The following is a 21936-nucleotide window of genomic DNA, read 5'->3' on the forward strand; positions in this document are numbered from 1 at the left end:
GCTGATATTTATCTCTATTCCATGGCACAATTCATCATTTTGGCCTGGAAGGCTGCTTACCCCATGCTATGGGCTTGCTGAGTTTCAGAGGTCACTCCTTGCCCTCTGACCCCAGCCCAGAAATAATTTCTTATTAATTTGCAGACCACCTGTAATTAATGTGAGCACCTGATGGTGAGAGAGGGCATTAAGAGGCAAATTTAAAAAAACATCTTTACTCACTGTGAAAGCAACTATCTAATCACATCTCAGCAGAGAAACCTCCTATCATTTTTCATCAGCTTAAGGCCCACAGTGTTGTCTAGCTACATCCAAACAAAACTTTCCAGTGATGCCATCAGCTAGCTTGGATAAACTTTTTAACTCATTGTGCAAAAGCAGAGTCAAATTCTGATTGCAGCTGCACTTCACAAAATCAAACTAGATCAGCCTGAGCATTTGAGGCTCTCAGTACCTGTTACCACACCCTGTGTATGCAAGTGATGAGCAGGCCCAATAAAAATTAAAATTGGTAGATATAAGCAGCAGAAGCTCTACCATTTCATTTTTGTAATTTGTTGTGGGCTGATGTAGCCAGCAGCTAAGCACCCATGCAGGCCCTCACCCGCTCCCACAACTCAGTGGGATGGGGGAACGAATAGAAAGAACAATAGATAAAAACTTGGCTTGAGATAAACACAGTTTAATAACCAGAAGAGAGAAAAAAAGACCCCAGAAGTAATGTAAAGTAAATCACTCACCATCTTCCACAAGCCAACCAGAGCCCAGCCAGCCCCTGTGCAGCAGCCAATAGGGAAGGGAAAACCCTAATCCCTGACCTACTCTACCCCAGTTTTTATTGCTGAGCTCAGTTTTATATGGAATATCCGTTTGGTCAGACCAGGCCTGCTGTCCTGGCTATGTCACCTCCCAGCCTCTTGTCCACCCCCATCTGTGGGGGCAGAGGAGGAAAAAGGAGGAAAAAGGCAAATCCTCCATGCTGTGCAAGCACTGCTCAGCAGCAACCACAACACTGGCAAGTTTTTAACACTGTTTTGGCCACAAATCCAAAACACAGCACCAAGTTAAGTCCAATCCATGCAGACAGCTCAAGCAAAGCCATCTGCCTATGTTAGGGTTTAAGTACAAGCAGTTCCCATTACCTTCTTTCAGGTTCCTCACCCACTGATCCCGGCTTTGTGCACTCGGTGCAAAAATATAAAGTGTGTTAGCATCATATACAACCTGGAGGGGAGAAAAGAAATAATCAACATACATTCACCTCATAATGTTAATTCATTTCTTCCTAAAGAAACAGAGTAAGACAAATAACTGTTACATTTGGCAAAATTAGTGTATTCAGGCACAAAATGCAGAAACTGGGAAAGATTATTAAGGTGTAATTATTCTGATACGATGTTTTCAGGAGAATTAGGAAGAATTTTGTAATGGTATATTATCTTGTAAGCATTCCTTAAAATGCTTGCTTCACGCTTTGCTTTGTTCATTCTTCACTGTGTTTTTTCTAAAACAGTGGAACACAGTTCCATTTAATGAATGAAAGCTACTTTGCAATCAGACATTCTCCCATCTGATTCAGTATTGCTCTGGAGTGACTCTTTTTTATTTCTCCACTGCTTGTATTGGCAGAAAAAGAGTAGTGCTGTGGAAAAAATGGATCAGAGTCACTGCTGCCCCTCTCCAGCAGTGGAATTCCTCCTTACTCCAACCATTTCCTCTATAGAAAGGAGGGAATAGTAAGCATCCAACACACACATTTTTCTTTTTCCCCTCTAAGCACTTTGTTTTCTGTTTTCATTTCCATTCAATTAACAATGAAACAGGGAAAAGGAAAAAAGCAACCACTTCTATTCTGATTTTCTTATTCCTATATCATTTCATGGCAATTAGATTTAATTTAATGTGAAAGAATGAAGACTGGTAAATTAGGCTGTCAGCTCTCTTGTTCCAGCAGAAGAACAGGGCAAGGCAGTTTCCAGTCAAAATTCAAGCTGAGAGGGTGAGGAAAAGAAAACAACCAAGTGTCTGTGGCCCAATTCCCAAGGGAAGGGACTGCAAGGGCAGCAGATCCCCCTTGCAGGGGATGTGTTTTAACCACTGATCCTGAATTACTTCCCGCCAGCCCAAAAGAGACAGAGAATGGGCTCAGTACTTGGAATTGACAGTAATTTTAGATTAAATTGGTTATGTCCAAATGACTTGGTGTTGTTGAAAACAGCACTTTAATTTATGTATTTTATATTTAGAAAACATACCTGAAAAGGATATTTATTTTGACATGGAATAATACCATCATTTTTTACAACTTCTACACATTTAATCCTTGAAATATCCACAGATCCTTTTCTGTACTTTTTCTAAAAGGGAAAAGAAAGAAAACATTTGTTAAAAGAGAACCAATTTATCTAATTATCTTTTTTTTCAGCAGAGACATCTTGATTTCTTTCCCACTTGTAATAGTGATTTCACTTTATGTGACTTTAACTGGAGAAGTTGTCTGAAAACTGAGAGTATAAAGATCTGCACTTGTGAAAATGCACTGAGTACAGTAAATTTGCTAGTGAAAAGTACCAATTCTTTATATAGAAAGTTTCCAATCAGATGTGATTGTAGGCTTAATATACTCTTTACAAAAAATAACTTCAGAAAAAAGAAGTGCTTCCCCCTTGCTGAGTTTATGATTAAAACTGGTATCATCTCATCTGATCTGCTTCCTTGTTCTGTTGCTGAAGTGCTCCCACCATTTGGAGGCTTCTGCTGTGTTCCACTAAGGTTCCAGAGAAATTTGGATTTGTTGCTACACAGGCAACACAAGTCCCTGATGAGACAGAAGGCAGGAGATACAGGTGCAACCTAGACCAAAGTGGGGTGTGTATTGAACAAGGCTAGCAGAAGTCCAGAGAAGCAAAGTCAAAAGCATAGACTAAATCTGAGATTTAGTCACCTACACTGATAATTATGAGCATTTTAAAGAAGGCACAGGTGCTCAGCAGGTGCTGCACAGTGCATGGAATGACAGTGTAGCTCAACACTCTGGAGAAGCAGCCTCTTGGAAGAAGAGCTGATAATGAGAGGAAGGTGTACTGGGCTTTAGTCTACACTGAAATCCACAGAAAGACTGTATAGTGCCACCTCTCACTTTTGGGACAACCAAATCTCTAAAAGGAGAGGAAATTTCTACAGGAATGCAGAACAAAAAAATAGCAGTAGCAGCTCATGGCTGGTACTGAATTAATACACATCAAAAAAATTGATTTGCCAAGCACATCCAGAACATCCAGTCCAGAGTACATCTTTTGAAAGACTGACACTGTTCACACAATGTGGAAATAATTAGCAATTACTGAATTCTTTGAGATATGCTAATCCTTACTCAGCTCCTCTCCTGGGGATGGAAATTTTAGCCCAAATAGCAGAAGTCTGGTACAATCACAAGCAACTGAAAACACAGTCTTGCAAACAGAATCAAAGAACAGCTTCAAATACAGCAGTTATGATTCCATCACCCTAGAAACGCTACAGTTAATTACCCATGAAGCTTCATCAGCATTTAAAATGCATTTAGCACTCTGAGTCTTACATAGATTAGTGCAGAGAAAACATGCATAAAGAATTCATGTACATCATGGTCAGCACCAGGAAGAATGACAAGGGATAAGTTCAGATAAAGCTGCAACTGCTGTTTGTTACCAGAAAAACCAACATGCACAAGAAAGGTAGGTTTTTTAAGGGGAATGTATGGGGGAATTAGGCACGTAAACCAACCATAAAGAAAAAAGTAAATCATAAACATTACCATGAGTTTCACTACAAAGATTTATCAAGTAACACTGAAAAATAATTTTGTCCTAAGTATGCAACCTTGAATTTTTTTACCAAAAAATAATTTAAAGTTTTTTGTTTATTTCATGTTGGTCACTTGCAAACTCAGTATATTCTATGGTATCCCCTTACTTGAGCATTGATGCCCTAAAGTTCATGCAAAAGCCAAAAGTTGTTACTGAAACATACACCATTTGGCAGAGCAGGCAGTACTGCCTCTCCCTCTCCTTGTCACTGTGTGGCTGCTTGGCAGTTTCAGGGATGCCAGGTTAGCCAAGGCAGAACAGGAGGGTCCAAACGAGATCAGCTTTTTCATGGACCCCAGAATTCAACACCCACATAACTGTGCTGAAGACACCTCCCCAGATTCTTTCTTGCACAACCACAGGCAAAGAAGAAGAAACACTACTCCTGTAACTTATCTACCCTGCTTTCTGCGTCCAGAGGGGTGCCCATACCGCTTGGATCCCACCTGCTGGTTAACTGACGCTGCAGGACAGACAGACAGTACACATTGGAGGGAGTTTTTGTGTCCAGAATCACAGAAATCCCTTAGAGGAACACACTGTTATTTTATCTTGAATCACCCTCCTTCTGGGCTCCAAGATTTTCATGTCAATTCTTGCATTCAGGGAGCTCACTCAGAGGACACTGACGGGAGGACAAAGGACAGAAATCCAACTAGATAATCATCTAACATTTGGGGGAAAAACATAAAGGAAATCCCCTGGTGTACAGCACATCATTCTAGTAATTGTATTTCCTAAGTCATACCTTTGTATGGTTTCTTGATTTAGGGTGGCTCCGTTTGCTTCATCACAAGATGCTAAATTAAGCTAACACAAAGCTGACCCACCTTACAAGGCAATTCACCTTATTAAACCTATTGTCAGGGAAGATTCTTCTGTTCCTGCATATTTTATAGATTTAAAACCCCCTTGCATACGTGAAATTAAAAACAAACCTACTGCTCAAGACATTTCCAGATCACAGTAAAAGCAACAGTTATTAATGCCAAGTGTGCAGCTCTGTTTTAGCTGACCATTACTCATTATATAAACTACGGTGCACAGAAGCAGGAAAGAATGACTCAAGAAAAATGCTAAAAAGACCACTGCAATTCTCTCTCCTCCCTACCTAAATGATTTCCTTTTATAATAATAGGACATCTTGCATACCATAGCTGTGTTGCATTTATTCTCCAGGCAAATGGGTTCTATGGGCTCTCCACCCAGCTGTACAGCAGACATGAAATGCAGAATCAAGGCAGAGTTCAAGCCCTGAAGCAGTTGGGAAGTAGAGATGTGGGAATGAACCAGCCCTGAGAAATCCAACCATAACCACTCCTTCCAACAAGAAAAGCTACAAAGAGACAAAATCAGTACAATGGCTAATCATGCAATGTTGAAGAGCAGGAAGAAGAGGGACATTTTTAGAGATTATTTTTTTTTAGGTGGAAGATGGCTAACAGAGTAGAAAAAGATAGATTTATTGTAGAAGTAGCAGTATTTTACCAGAACATTCATGCATACTCTGTGAATGGGATACATGTATTCACAGAGGATTTGGAAGAATCACAGGTCAGTGAAACACAGGGATCTATCAAACCTGGTCTGCTCCTTTACTAAAGATAGACATATGCCTCTAGAGGGAGGCCTATAGAAGCTAATATGGTTAGAACAGTAATAAAGGTATAAAAGTACTAAATCCCAATAAGGAAAACCTAAAATAGGTAAAATATGTGCTTCAAAGTCACACTAAAGGTTGGAGTTTTGGTGTGGGTTTTCTTTTTTAATATATCTTCTTTCTGAAAATAACAAAAGGGAAGTGACTACACAGAAACTATTATAAAAAGCTTTTTAAAATGCTGTACATATTTCATATTTACCTATGTTTCAAAATATTGATTTACAGTTTTAGAAGTCCTGCTCCTTGCTCACAATGGCCAAGTCTTGTTGCCATACAGTCTCAAAAGAATAAGTTATTCCTCTTTATTTAGCATATTAAACAGTAGTATGAAGAAGTCACAACACTAGACCTATGTTGTCAGATACGGAACAAATACAGGATTACACAATTCCTTAAAAAAAATAATCGTAGAATACAGTAAGACAAGAAATACCCAAGTGTTAGATAAGTGTACAATCAAGCAGCTGATCCTCTGTACATTTGGAATTACTCCACTGCTAAATACAGAAGCTTTACAGCTACAGAAGCCCATATTCTCACTATCAGATGAAAATATTTCTTCAGCGTATTTCCTCTTTGCTGATGAACATATTGCACTGTTTACCCCTGCAGAAGTATGTGTGTATGTGGGGGTGTTAAACAATACAAAGGGTGTTAGATTTGGAAAAAAAAAAGCCTCAATGAAAACATGCATAAGTCAGCCCAGCTTACAAGAAATATCTAGATTTTTGTCTCCCCCATACTCTCTCTTTCTCTCTTTCCTTGATGTACATATTATTTCTTTCTTCCATGCCTACCCCCGTATAGGAAATCCTGAGGTCATCAGCATGTGACCCATGGAGCTTGAGTTCTAACAAGTGCAGCACATCACAGCACTACTTTTATCTCCTTTTATGGAGTGTCTCTTCAAGTTTGCAAAACCACAAAAAGCCTGGCTAAGCCAACACTGCCTACAGACAGCTGCTCTGATAGAATATGCTCCAGAGCCAAATGTACTGGTATTTTCATTTTCGAGTTCTTTATAGGGAGGGAGGTTGGGCTTTCAGGTTTTTGGGGTTTTTTTCCCTTTTAATAGTATTGCCATTTATTAATAAGAAGCACTGACTGGATGCTTCTGTAGGTCCCTCTTGAGGCAACCAATTACAGATTATGCAAATATAATTACTGTAGCTAGGTGTTAGGTGGCCACATTTTCTATTCCTACATTTTCCAGTGTGTTAAATACATTGAAGGATGCCCTTCTCCTTTAAATCATATTTTTAAATTAAGAAAAGTGAGTATCAAGTATTTTTATTTACCTTTTGAAAGTGGCTAGAATTGTTAGGAAAAGTGAAAGGTGATTACTATTCTGATCTAGTCTGACCTGATCCAATATCTGTCAGCAAGAAAAAATTTAAAGGGGAAAAAAGTACAGACATAATTAAGAAGAAAAAAGTTTTAAACCCTGTCTTGCAGATTAAGAAACTGAGAATCCATTACCACGGCCTGGCTGCTCAGCAGATGTCAATGACCAGCACTGGAGAGACTGAAAAGCACAAAAACAAATTCTCTGTCATAGCACTGATACAACTTCCTAACCATGACTACAGTGTGGTATCTGTAATTAATGTAATTAATTTACTCTTCTCCTGCAATGGAGCGGCAGCCATTAAAATATGCACAACTCCAGCTATGATACAGGTAGTTATGATATGCTGCAACCTCATAAAAGTAAAGGACACATAATAAATCAGCCAGGTCTCCATCCATATCAGGCCTTAAATAACCTACAACCCTTCAGCTGTCAAAATAACTGCCATACTTCTTCAGGTTCTTTGAGACAAGTCTTCTCTTCTTGGCTTTTTGTAAAGTCCACTCACCCAGAGCTCTCAGTCTGCCCAGCCCAGCTGCAGCATTTCTGCCCTGTTTTCTCCCTGCTCAGGACCACCCTCTGGCTGCTGGGTGAGTGACACCTTGCATTCAGCCCAAACTTCAGCTCCATGCTGCCTGAGCCATGCAGAGAGGAGAGCCCAAGTCCACAAGCACCACAGGCCAGTGACCAGAGCCCAAAACAGGATCCAAGAGGGCACTCAGCCAAGGCACTTGCTGCTTTAGCTACTTTCTCAAGGTTCAGATAATGGACTCCACTACAGTTCCCAGGTCCTGCTGGAGACAGCCTGACACTTGTCTTCTTATTGCTGTTCTTTCTCTGAGCATTTTGGCATTAAATGCAACAATCAAACCCACCTCATACCTAATCCAAATATACCACATGGATTTCTAGACTTGTCAAAACACTTGCAGCTCCTTCAAGTTTTATTTCATCTGAGATCTCAACAAGCTTCTATTCCAACAAAAGTCTCAGTAGTGAAAATACTAAAATACAGAATAGGACATCCCATTCAAGACAGGCTCTGAATCTGGAAACAAGCCACCAATGCCTGTTCAACACAGTACCAGCTTCCCATGTGCTCTGCAATCAGATTTACAAAGTTTATATAGGTAATTTCTAATGCTGACATATGAAAATGTCTAATTCAGCAGTGTCAAAAAACCCTTACTAGGATGAAAACACAGGATTTCGGCTGCTCTCTGATATCCACAAGACTTGTTACCTCACAGCAGACAGAGCATAGATAAATCTGAGATTATTTTGTTTTGTTTATTTATTTTGTTGTGTTTCTTTGTTGGCTGATGTGCAATTTCTGCATCTTCCAGGTACCTTCAACAAGCCTGGTTTTTCTTGCATTTTTCTCTAAATGATCTTCACAGATTAAAGTTTCTCAGCTTCTCTTCTGCACACTTTTAAAAAAACTAGGACTTCTCTTGCCTTCTCTAATCTATTTTCCAGTTCTTCCTTCTTAAGACCTTTAAGACTCATCCACTCCTGTTTAGTCATAAGGTAAATGTTCTCATTCCTGCCTTTTCTATATCTCAACAACTACAATCTATGCTGCTCAACTTCATCTACATTTCATTTGTTCCATCTCATAAAAATCAAAATTCTTATAGAAAGATAGTTACTGCAGACTCTCATTTTATAGCTGACTTTTCTTTCAGTAGCTGTTATAGAAAACAGGGAATCATTACTACAACATAACCAACTTTTTTTTTTACAACTTAGGTTTCTTTATGAATTGCCTTTTAGAAGTGAGCATTCTCATGCATCTGTTAAGCTGCTCTCATCCACATGAATAGCTTTACATTATGTCTCCAACTTGAATGCTTTTCACTCACAAGTACTTTAAGAAAGCTCTATCATTATGACCTGTGACTTGGAACTAAAAAATTCTCCGTAAACCTACTGGTTTCAGAAGCATTGTAATACAGAATTGTGCTTTCATTTATATAAAATAATTAAATCACATATGCAATGACTAAGGAAATCCCATAAATCAGGGTAATTATTTTAAAAATTATAAAGGATAAGCACTATAGGAATAAACAACAGTAGAATGAACTAATCTTCCATTAAAAAAGAAAAGTAAGAAGCACAGCTTTTTGGAAGTCTATAATGTTGTTGTGCTCCAAATGAAGTATTTGCACAATATTAATGTCGCAATGAAGCTACACAATTTTACCCTGAAACCTACAGCTTTGGGGTGGGCCCCAGAGCTTTATTTTTCCTTCCTTAAAATATCACCACTGTAATTTCAGTAGCTTCTGTCTCCTCTATATTCAAATTACAAGAACCAAACATAACCCTTACAGAAGGACCTTTTTTCCTTAGGAAGAGACTTTCAAAATGAGCAACCCCCCAAAACGTTCAGGTTTGTATTCTGCTTTTTTCATTTATATTCTGGTTGGGTTTTATCATTTGTAACAGTCCTGTTTACACAAGAAACTTTCCACACAAGTTTGATTCTAATGGCAAATACCACTACTGCCACTGAAGACAGGAGCATTCTGCACCTCCCAAGTTCAGACTCTTAAACATTTTTCCTCAGGGAACTATCATTTGCCTTCTCTGTAGAAGCAAATGGTTTCTGCAAACTAATAAACAGGTAAATGATGTGCCTACTCCAACATCTTCTGTGCAGCAGTTCCAGAGCCAGTGGGCATTGCAGCCCAAACTCTACCCCCTTCTCCTCCTCCCTTCTAACGCTGCAGACTCCTGTCCACCCAAACACATGTAGGGTAACCACAGGAACCAGGATTTAGCCTATGCCTTTTGAAAATGCAAAATCCAATGTACACTATTTATTGCTGTGAACCGTCATCCATACAGCAAACGTGAGGAAACAATAAAGATGCCCAAGCATAAAGAAATTTGATGTTCATAAGCTCATAGTCAGCTTCACATTCATGGTCAGTGCAAGCTGCAGTGGGATGGAAAGGTTAATTCAAGCATGCTGTGCCCTGTGTGGGAGGACAGTAACCAAACCACACACACCAGCACACCTTCAAACTAGAGAGTATTGGTGATAAACAAGCTGAGTGACAAAGAGACAGAAATATCATGGTGAAAGGGAACATTGCACAGGCTCAATATATTATGAGGATACTAACAGTCTACATATTGACAAGGATTGATAAAATTATGACCAGATCTGTGTCGCCTTTTGGAAGCACCACACTCATGAAAAACATCAATGTGAAAGTTTTCAAACCAACAAACTAGTAGGACATCTCACTTGCACAGACCAGCTCTTTTCAACTATTTCACTGCAAGAAGTACTTTAAAACCTACACTTACTCTGTTTCCTTCATCGTGACGAATTTCCCTTGCCTAAAATGCCATCTAGAGCAAAAACCTGTAGTCTGGTGGCACTTTTAAGTTCAAGCAAGATGCCCTGCCAGTACTAGCTAAGTAAAACTTTTGTGCAGAAGGTGTTACTTGCTATCATGGCTGTTCTGTAATGCAGCAGCAAGCCTGCCCCAGCTGAGGCCATCCGACTGCCAAGTTCAGAGACACCTCACTGTGTGCTGAGAAAGGATTCACAGCAGCCAAACTCGCTGGCACACAAGGAGAAAGCCAATAAACCACGAGTAGGTGGTGGCCAACCCTGATGGATGTGGTAGCTTGGATGCAATTTTTGTGTGGTCTTGGCTAACTTGACAGGAATAAAAGATGCTGTTCTTTGCAGCCAGCCTGCAAAGGAGTGTGGGGGGCACTGTGCAACACCAGCCATGCTGGTAAAATGAGTCCTCCTTTCCACTGTCCATTTACTGAAGTGTTTAAAATTTCAGTGGACTCCTAGATAAACACTTAAGGTTTGATTTTCCAAACAGACACAGATGAAAGTGAGAATGCACCAATCCTTTGAAAATAAACTCCAGGGAATTTTAAGTTGAATATTCAACATATGAGGTCACTTTTGACAGAAAATGGCTAAATTTACCTAGGGCCATGCATATGCGGTATTATTTCCACAAATGCCTCCTTGGAATTCAAACCTACACTCCATTCAAGATGAAATTAGCAATTTGGAAAAAGTCATACTAAAACTTCAGCTAAATTTTTGCTGGTCAAAAATAAAGAAAGCCATTCCAAATGAGATTTTTTTAAATCACTGCATGAAATATTTGATTTTCAAGCAAGTCAAATAATGTCTTGAATTTGCTTATCAATTTAAAACTGACTGGTATGTTTTGATTTCTTGAAAGAAAATAGTTCAGGAAAATTACCAGAAGCACCCCTGAAATATTATCCTCAGTTTTCAAACCACACAAAATTGAAAAGAGATCTCCTAATAAAATATTTCATGCTTGTGTTTCCTCATTTGAAACAAACAAACACTGCCTTTGCTATATAACCAGATTATCCAGCAAAGTCACACTACAATCCATCACTCCAGCTGACACCAGTAAGAATAGTGCAGCAGTCCTCAAGAACAAGGGTCAGTTTGTGAAAAAATGCTTATCACCTCCCACTTTCAAACTAGTTACTGCTATCTACATAAATGTGCTTAAAGCTGGCTTGGTAAGTCTACAATACATGTTTGAGAATACTGTACATATCTTAAGTCTTTCTGACTGCAGCATAACCAGCAAGATGTTCATTATAATACATATCAATGCTCAGAATAGGAAGATATTTTACTTCTTCCCTATTTTTATACATTCATGACCAGTACTCTGTGCTTGGAGACCAATGCAGTTATATTTTACTGCAGTGAATTTTTGTCTTCATTGTAAATGGACCACATCACATTCAGATTTCAATAGCCACTTTTGCAACATTAGGAAAAAATACAGAAAATACTCTTTCCAACAATGACAGCTGATAAACCATTAAGAGCTTCAAGAAACAACATTAGCTCAGCCCTTTCATTTGCTTTTAATCGTTGTTAGTCCAATATTGCACAATAGTGCAATGATGCCATTTCCCCAACAGCTACACTTACTAATTCTCAGAATTTATGACAAAGAAAAAAAGACAAAACCAGAACACATCCCAGCTTAAACAGAATATTTCTCTTTTCTGACGTTAAAAAGTATCTCCATGACACTTAAGGCACATTGGTTCCTGATGTATTTTTATTTTCAAGCTTCTTAATGTCCATCTTTTTAACAAACTTAAAGGTGATATTTCTTCCACAATTTTTATCCAACAGCATCATGCCCAGAAGGTAAGCAGTAAAAGCCAAGGTCCTATTGGCTTCCTATGCAAAGTAAGTTTCCCATGATATTAATCATAATTGTAGAGCTTTGCACAGGTGACCCAAACCAGGATTCTCCTTCCTCAGCCTTCTGTGTTTTGAAACCAGTCTTGAAATGCCTCTTCACTGATTCTGTACTGTGCTCCATCAATAGCTCATGCACCTGCTCCATGACTTACAGCAGAGCAGGATCTTTAAGTGAATAAACAGTATTTCTCCTCCTCATGGCAGCAGTGCAGTTCCAGCTTCACTGCAGGCATGCACAGCCATTGTGCCATGGCAGGGGGCCTGATCTGCTTGAAAGGATGTATAGAAAGATTTAAACCAGTAATGAGCAAGCTAAAATAAGATTTTAGCCTGTTGTTAGTAGTCATGTTTAGGAGATAATAATTTATTGCTCCAAGTAAGGTAAATGGGGCTTTTTCAGTACATAGGACAGGAAAAAACAGAGAAGTGTGGTGTCTATAATGTGCAGTTTCTGTTCAAAGAGCAAGTGATGCTCCACTTCTGGCTGCACAAAACAATTAAATTGCCCAGCAGCATTTACATGAATACTGTTTGCTGCGGTTGACTGCTTTTTGTTGTTATAAATGTTCCATTTTGGTCACTAGACATACAAAATGTCTAATTCTGTCACTTTATTAATAATCCCAACCTGCCCACACTCTGAGTATTGACTAATCTGGTTAACAAGATTTACTTCAGTCTTGTTTTAAAAAAGAAGTGGTATGATTATTCACGTGCCCACAAACCCTGGGGTTTTTTTTAACTCTTTCTACTGAAGTTCCATAAAAGTTAAAATGGAAGAAAACAAGAAAATATTTCAGATTGGCCAACAACCAAACTAGGAATTGCACACTTGCCTAGAGGAGCAGAACTCAATCACCCTTGGCAGACTGCTACCACTGCAGTTATGGGATTAAAATGAGGGTGTGAGATCCTCTTGGCTTGGGATTTCCATGCTTATTTTACCAATCTGGACTTTGAATACTGCCAAGCCCAAAATTAAATCAGTCTGTACCTATCCTTTCATCTGTCATGTCTTTAAAGTCAACCAGCATACACAGCAGTCACATTTATTTCGGCAATAAACCCTCAGTTATTCAGAGGGGGCAGAATTATCTTGATGGCTAATATCTTTTTTCTCTTCATATAAATTACCATAGCCAGAATATGCAGCTTACATATTTATAGCCACCACAACTGGCTTTAAAAAAACCCAAACAATAACCAAACAAATAATTAAACCCACAAACATCTTTGCCATTTAAGTTCTCCAGAGACATTAAGGAATAACTGTACCACAGAGATCTTAGTCTTACAGTTGTGGTTTTTTAAAGAGATAAAAGTATTCAGTACGCCCCTTTAAGATCAGAGCTCACTATTTTCAGACAACATTGTTAATAAAATAAAATGCTGATTAATGTTTAAAAGAATCTAATATAAGAGGAACAGTGAAAATGAAAATGGTTTGAGGCTGGGAAAGTAATGCATTATGGCTGAGCCAGTCTAACAACCTGCTGATGTCAACAGTTGGAGCATCCCATTCTCCTCCGCCACCTGGCACGGCCTCTGGCACTTGTTAGATCCTGCACCCACCCCATGCAGCGTGCTAACCCAGCAGAACACTAATCCAGCAAAAATAAAACCAGATCAAATATCTTTCTGTTGACCTAACTGCAGCCTTCCAGCACCTGAAGGGAGACGGCGAGCAAGAGCGAAACTGCTTCCAAGGGCATGTAGTGACAGGACACTGGGGAATGGCTTCCAACTAAGAGTAGGCTGAGATCAGATTTCTGGAAATAATTCTTTACTGTGAGAGTGGTGAGGCACTGGAACAGGTTGCCCACAGAGGTGGTGGATGCCCCATCCCTAGAAGTGCTCTAGGCCAGGTTGGATGGAGCTCTGAGAAATCTGGGCTAGTGGAAAGTATCTCTGCCCAGGGTCAGAGGGACTCGAACTGGATGAACTTCAAGGTCTCTCCTGACCCAGGCCATTCTATGATTCCATGATTAGCAATTTTTTTCAGAGCAATATGGATTCCAAGAAGGACCAGAATGAATTCAAGCAAGCAGAGGAGCCTAGGAGGTCTAGGACAGGGATAAAACAGCCTTTTTCAGCAGCAAACTGATGGCATAGCATAGGCATATTTTCAGCCCAACTGGGTGTATTTTAGGCACAAATTTTTTAAGTTACTGCATCCTCCACTGAGGGCACTATGGGCTGCCCTGTTCAATCTCACTGCAAGTAAAACTGACAGTTTAAACCCCCTCTCAGAGAGATCCACAAGTCAGTCTCCTGGAAAAGCATTTTAGCCAGAGGACATTAACCTGCAGGGCAAAGGGAAAACTGGAAGGGGAAGACTGGAAGAGGGGAAGCTTGAAATGGTAACTTCTTAAAGGGTGACAACTAGACCTGCAAAACCTGTTTCTCACATTTCTATTTGATCTGAATGTAAGACATGGGATAAGCAGGCAAGACATATTTCAGAGAGCTTCTTAGCCCCCACCTCTTTATTCTCTGGGAGGAGGCCAGAGTCACCAAAACAGGAGTGACTGGTACACTGTGCCATCATAAAACAGGGACGTAAAATGCCTGACAGGAACGTGCAAAGAGGGCAGAGCCGGGCTATTGCCAGCAGTGTCCAGAGGAGCCAGAGGCAGTGGGCACGAACTGAAAGACAAGAGGCTCCATCTGAACACCAGGAAACAATGTTGGTCTTATTTCATTGTGAGGGTGACCATGCTCTAGCACAGGGTGCCAAGCAAGGCTGTGAAGACTCTATCAATGGAGATACTCAACAGTCAGCTGGACAGAGATATTTGACAGCCAGCTGGCTCTTGGCAACCAGCTCTGTGCGGCCCTGCTTGAGTGGGGGGCTTGGATCACACAGCCTCCAGAGGCCCCCTCCAACCTCAGTCTGTGATCTTGTTCTTAATCCCTGACTGTGTCCAAGCTACTTTCAAAGAACAAAGTGCTGTGAGCATCTTGTAGTGTGGTAAGTGAGCTCAGTTCTGGTGCAACCATGACATCTGGCAGAGAAACATGCTTAGCAAGCCTTAGCTCTCCTCTACCTCTTTTAGCACGGGTAAGACAGCCAAGTCAAGAGGTTGCAGGGTTCCCTCCATTAAGCTTTATTTGTTAAACGGCTACCCCAATGTATACAATGTGTTTCACAAGCTACTGCAGTCATTTTAATCCTCTTCAGCATTGTGACAAACATGGAAAGTAGCCTCACTTAAGTGGAAAATCTCACCCCTAGCACTGAGGATATGACAGGGCAGATGACCTGGGGAAAAAATATCACCCCCAGCACTGAGGATACGACAGGGCAGGTGACCTATACTCTGGGGGCAGGTGACCTTGAAACTGAGTCTGGAGATTATTTGAAATAATGCTGGTCTGAGGATTTGCATGGTTTACACTAATGACTTTCTGAGTAACTGAATTTACAAAGAAAGTGGTAAACTGGATGAGTTGCTTGTATGGTCAAAGATAAACTGCTTACAGCTTCATTTCAATCACCAGGTTGCATGATCCACTCTAATGGATCTTGTCTCTGCTGAACTTGGTCTGCAATGCACTGCTCCTATCAAATGATCTTTCTCCGGCTCAAATGCAGTTAATTGCCAGATGTGAATGCAATGGCCTTCACAGTACACACGGCTACAAGAAACTGCAATTGCAACTTTTTCTACCTTTTCCCCAATTCATAATGGCAGTGATCTTTTATCTCTCTGGAGAGAGAAAGAAATCAGCTTTGATGACCACCTCTAAATGCTATTTTATGTCATTCCTGCCATCCTGGCTATACACTGTTTCTCCTATTGAGAACCAATTCACACTGACTACCAGGTAAGTTACCTACACCTCTGTCAGCTTGCATTATAAATAAGAGAAATGCCAGCTCACGTTCATGGCCACTAATGACCATTTCCCTGATCAGCTCTTGACAGTGTGACATACAGTAGGAAAAAAAGCCAGTGTGGTACAAAAGCAAAAAGGAACAAAGGCAATCTGTGTCTCCTACCTCCGCTCGACCTTCGTAGTATGTTAGCATAGACTTTGTAAGTACAAAAAGCCTCTCTTTGTAGTTTAAGGGAGAAGTCCTCTTCTTCTGCTGTGATCTTTTAATCAAAATCTCTTGTAGGATAGTAGTCGTATTCATTTCAGCCACTTGTCAGCTCTCTTCTAGCCATTGAACATCAGTTCCTGTGAAGATGAGGAATAAAACATTACCAGATCTTAGGAGGATCACAGAATTGGAGACTTCTGTAACAAAAAGAGCTTCGACTTATAAACGAAACTGCCTGAATATACAGAAAGCTGGAGCTCACATGGAAGTTTACAAAAGTTAATTATTAGACTAAAAAGTTCAGGCTTTGCTCAGCTGAGGGCTGCACTGGCACATTCCCAGGAAGCCCAAAGCTGTACGTGACTGGGATGAAATCAGGTACACTGCAGCCTATGTCACAGATTATGGGTGAGAAGTCTGAAATGTGCTCCAGGCAAGCAGCAGTGCACAACTGCTCTTCACCACAAACCTGTACAGAAGTTTCTAACCTGTACAGAAGTTTTAATTGCTAAGGCCTGTGCATGTATGTCATTTGCAAAAGAGTTCTATACACAAAATTGAAAATCATAGAATCATAGAATATCCTGCATGGAAGAGACCTACAATGATCATGGAAGTCAAACTCCTGGCCCAGAACAGGACAGCCCCAAGCATCCCACCATCTATCTGAGAGCATTGTCCAAATGTTCCTTCAATGGTCAGGCTTGGTGCTGTGATCACTTCTCTGGGGAGCCTGTTCCAGTGCCAAACCATCTTCTAAGTGAAGAATATTTTTCTGATATCCAGCCTAAACCTGTCCTGACACAACTTCAGGCCATTCCCTTGGGTCTTGTCACTGGTCACGAGAGAGAAGAGATCAGTGTCTGCCCCTTGTCCTCCCCTCTCAAAGAAATTGCAACTGCAATGAAGTCTCCCCTCAGTCTCCTCCAGACTGAACAGACCAAGTGTCCTCAGATATTCTTCATATGGACTCCCCTCTAGACCCTTCACCATCCTTGCTGCCCTCCTTTGGATGCTCCTGAATAGCTTAATGTCTTTCGCACATTGTGGCACCCAAAACTGCATGCAATATTCAAAGTGAGGCTGCTCCAGTGCAGAGCAGAGCAGGACAATCCCCTCCCTTGCCTGGCTGGCCATGCTGTGCCTGATGCTCCCCAGGACATGGGTGGCCCTCCTGGCTGCCAGGGCACTGCTGGCTCATGTTCAGCTTGCCACAGACCACAGCTCCCAGTGCTGCTTTCCAGCCTCTCATTCCCCAGTCTACACACACAACCAGGGTTGCCCCATGCCAGGTGCAGAATCCCCAATGTGCCCTTGTCAAACTTCAAATGGTTGGTGATTGCCCATCTCTCTAATCTGTCAAGGGCTCTCTGCAGGGCTTCTTTCTGCCCTTGAGGCAGTCAACAGCCACTCCCAATTTAGTATTTTTGGAAAATTCAGTTAATATTCTTTCAATCCTGCATTCAAGTTGTTTATGAGGATGTTGAAGAATGCTGGGCCTAAAATGAAGCCCTGGAGAATTCCACTAGTGACCAGTCATCAGCCTGATGTAATCCCATTTACTACAACCCTTTGTACTTAAGATGGATCAGTAGAAGTTATTTGGAAAATTTGCCCCAATTTTATTAATGAAAATTTTCAGACACAAATGTTGTTTAGAAGATGTCAGTTTGAGAACAAAGAACTTAAGCTTGTTTTTCAGAAACTGCTAAGCATACACCTTCCAACTTCTGTTTAGAAAGACTTCATGCTGACTATCAAAATCAAGCAATTGAATTCAGACAGTTTTGGTCACTCAGTAATGTCAAGCTGCTTTAAGCTCTACACCATGACTGATACCTGTCATGGACAAACTTAGGAGTCCATGAAAATCAATGCACCCACAGCTGCTTCGTTTGCCAGTCTGGCTCCAGGGTCCTGCTGTAGGCAATCTCTCTGTTCTTCACAATGATGACAGCTTAAACACAGCTGATCTCCTCCCTCATCAACCCACCACTGTCCTGCCATGCCACCCTGCCTTGTGCAGGTGTTCCTTCTGCCCGGCTGGGAAGCAGGTTAGGGAAGGGATCCAAGCAGGATTTCATCATGCAGCACAGGCAGCTGCCTGCACAGACACATTAAATGAAGTGCACGGAGGCAGGAATGAAAGCTGTGGGAGAGGTTGTGCAAAAGCTGTTCCAGAAATCTTCCTCCCCACTCCTTTTTGCTTTGCTCACTTTCTGCCAGCCCTGCCCATGGCACCACTCAGCCCTCCCTGCCTGAAGCTGTGCTCCAAAGCCAGGAGAAGCTGCAGGCACAGACCTGGAGAGCAGCTCAGGCTAGAGCAGCACGGCTGGAGCTGAAGCCACGGCTTGAATAAGGAACAGCAGCATCTGCTGAAGCACCAGTGACTGAACAAGCTCTCAACTCTTTGGAGGGGGTGGGAGGATAACCCAAACCAAAGCCCTAGAGTAAAACAAAAAAATAATTCATTCTTCACAGGGCTTACTTTATGCACCTATTTGCTATTTAGAGTATTTCAGAATTCACTGGGGAAATGGCATGCACATTTTTCTCTGCAGGCAACATAACTTCAGCATGGACAAAACAGTACATTTCACAGAATTCTGGCAGAGAATCCTGAAAAGCCACAAACCTCCTCACAACATTGCCTTACACTACATAATTTTTAATAAAATCAAATGTAAACAAACTCACTGTAGTGTGTCTCATTTTGTGAGCAATTGATGGCTGTCACAATACATGAAGTGACACTCTTTGCCTTCCAGTCCAGTGTTGATACTACTTTTCAGTCCCTGGTTTGACCAGCTGAGCTCTCATAGCCCATACTGCTGCTATCACAACAGCTGGAAGTAGTTGTTAACAGCTTTAAAATATCCTTTTCCTTCCTAGGAATACCTCTTCATATGTTAAAAAAAAAATATATATACAGTGGTTTAAGTGGAACTACAAAAAAAGACCAGGCTAGGATGCATAAGTAAAATATGATGATTGGACTACAAATGGTGATTATTATGAATAATCTACATTTTGTTATTTCTTTTCTTCTGAAATGCTTACACATACATTTTGTTGGTAATCTGTCATATTGCATTCTGGGAAAAAGGCAGATCTTTTTTAATCACTAATTGTCTTGGATATGTTATTTAACTACTAAAGCTGACCAATTCTGTTTTATTTCCCTTCTAAAAATAAATTGGCAATCTTAAAGGTAATTGCAGAAGGAAGAATACTACCATAAACTTAAAATATAAACATTTTGCAAAAAATTAAAAGCCAGTATTAACTTTCAGACCAGCTTAATGCACACAAAACTTTAAGGGTTCCCATCACACAATCTCCCACTCAAAACAATTCTGCTGTTCTCAATAGTAAAAATTCTCTCTTTGTACTTAAGAAAAACATAATTATTATCCATTTTATCTCTAGATCCCTATAGTGCTGCATTAGAGAGCACAAGAAGGATTCAAAGTTAACTACGATTTCAAATCTCAATACTGATGACACTAATATATTTCATTTCTCAACCAGGTTACATTAACATGACACAAGAATCAAAAAAATCCTTTTGACAAAATCGGGGTTAAAAAATAAAAGCATCAGTAAATGTCTGCTCTTGGTTGCTACACTGAATTATCTCTGCTATGAAGATTTCAGCAGATTAGAACCAGTTTCCCAGGTCACAAGATCAGCCTTTGAATCTGCATTTGGTCACAGAAACCTGCCTTATTTGGAGTTATTTCCAAGTCAATGGCCCTAGATACATTTCTGTTTGGCTCAGGATAACTGAACCCTCACCTATCATTCTGAAAGTTCTTCTTCAGAATAGAAATACTTCACTAAGAAGCCCCTGTAACAGCCACATCTACTCTTAACAAACCCATATATCACTACTTTTCTTCATTACAGTTTTAGACATTTTCTGCATATTTTCCCTGCCCCACTTCCCCCCAAACACTCCTTTGTTCCCAGACCATCCCTCAGAACATGAAGCTGTTTGCATGACACATCGTTATCTTGTTGTAAACAACTGTGGGAGTTTCAGGCTGACACCCAATATAAACTTTTCACAACGTGACTGGTGCCAAGGAATTGCCCTGTTCCCTGCCAACCATAGTTACACAATAACAAAGACAATCTAATTTGCAGAGATGCTGAAGACTCAGAATTATGGCAGAAATCAGAAAGAGTTACAGATTCTCAGCTTTTCTCAGGGCAGGAAAACATCCTCAACTTTAAGCATCAAAGTATCTGCATCAGCTCAGGTTTCCCATCTTCCCATTGTACAAGTATTAATCTGTACAGCCATGAAGTCACCATACACCTCCTCAAAACAAATTAAAACAACTGTTCAGATGAGCCTTCTAAGTCAATATCGGTCCAAATGCACGAGATACAATTTCATGTGTACAGAGAGCTTTTTATGCATGCCACCTTTCCCAATTTTCACTGGGGAAAACTGAGCCACTAAGCGATGCGGTAAGCTCAGGTGTTGCATCACTACCCACCCCACACATCTTCTGGTTCCCACTCCCAGCTCCCAGATTGTGTCTGTTTATTGAAACAATTAGTACCTGTAAGCCAGCTGGACTGTAAGCACCTTTAACATTGAAAAAGTTGAAAAAATGTATGAAAATCCCAGGGCAAATTCTAGCGAGCAGAAAAGAGAAAGTGCATCCAGTCTGATCAGGGATTCTCTCAGCCAAATGTAACAAGTAATTGTCACTTTTTAAGGCACAGATCTTTGCACCACACATAGTCATGGAGGGGCTCACAAGAAAAAAACACATTCTGAAAAATATACTTATCACAATTATACAAAAGGAACACTAGGAGGAAATATTAGCTGAAAAGAAAAATGAAAGCAAGGTGGAACTGTTTTCTGAGTTTCAACACCTCCTTAGTGATGGTAAAATGTCCCGAGGAATTTGTGTCCTTCAGAGCAAAGTCTTAATGTTAAACTGATGGGCAATCAAGGTAGACAATCCCTCTAAGGAATAACCATCCTCAGCTTTCTGACTTGGATTTCATACATTGTGCACAACTGCTCTTTTTCAGATTTGGGACACATGAATCCAAACCCATGTCAACTCCAGATCTGGATACTTAACATTGAAAATGTACCTCCCAGGGCAGGAGACTAAAAAAATATATATATAGAATATTCACTACTTCAATTTTTAAAAGTATCAATCAAAATGTCAATTTTAAAAACCCAACTGGTACCTTGTAATCCTTCCTCAAATCTGTATGTTTCAGAATATTTTTCCTCCTCCATTTTAACTAGTTCAGACCAGTTTGCTGACCAAGCTCACAATGTGTCCCTGCAAATGTCTGCAGTGGGGCAAGTGAAGAGACAGCCCAGAGCTCCTCTGGTAGAGAGAAGAAACAGTGCAGAAGGAACAAGGAAAGGAGAACTCCTTACCCTGGTTTTTCTGCTGGAGCTTCTGTTGCTTTACCATGAAACCATGAACTGAGTTACATGTGAACATTTACATAAGTATCCAGCACAGGCTTATTTGAATAATTACAGCTCAGTGTAAGCAAGGGTTGCAAAATATACTCTTGTATTGTCTTTTGGCCCCACATCTAAGGCTGCAAATTAAAAACTGAAAAAAATAAAATACAACTGTTATTAATCCCTGTTCAAAAGGTAAATTTCACACAAATACAAATACAAAAGAAATATACTTTAGCAAAAATCTGTCATCATTTTAAAATTCAAGTTCAGGGGGATATACTGTAATAATATACAAAATGTATCATATC

General features: G+C 40.3%; 1 protein-coding gene across 2 annotated transcripts in view; it reads right to left on the reverse strand.

Moving 5' to 3' along the window:
* TEC (tec protein tyrosine kinase) overlaps positions 1–21721 on the reverse strand; it is a 34008-nt gene extending 12287 nt beyond the window's left edge. Inside the window, exons 1-4 of one of the 2 annotated variants that reach the window (XM_031063144.1) lie at positions 21593–21721; positions 16123–16304; positions 2256–2357; positions 1143–1224 (exon numbers count right to left, since the gene is read on the reverse strand). In XM_031063144.1, the coding sequence (XP_030919004.1) occupies positions 1143–1224; positions 2256–2357; positions 16123–16260 (322 nt within the window). In that variant the 5' untranslated portion in view covers positions 16261–16304; positions 21593–21721. Of the gene's footprint in view, positions 1–1142; positions 1225–2255; positions 2358–16122; positions 16306–21592 lie in introns of those variants that run through there. The other variant, XM_005415483.2, reaches the window with a different exon arrangement.
* Between the last annotated feature and the right edge of the window lie 215 nt (positions 21722–21936).

This window comes from Geospiza fortis, unplaced genomic scaffold (genome assembly GCF_000277835.1).
Source record: "Geospiza fortis unplaced genomic scaffold, GeoFor_1.0 scaffold40, whole genome shotgun sequence".
Lineage (NCBI taxonomy): Eukaryota > Metazoa > Chordata > Aves > Passeriformes > Thraupidae > Geospiza > Geospiza fortis.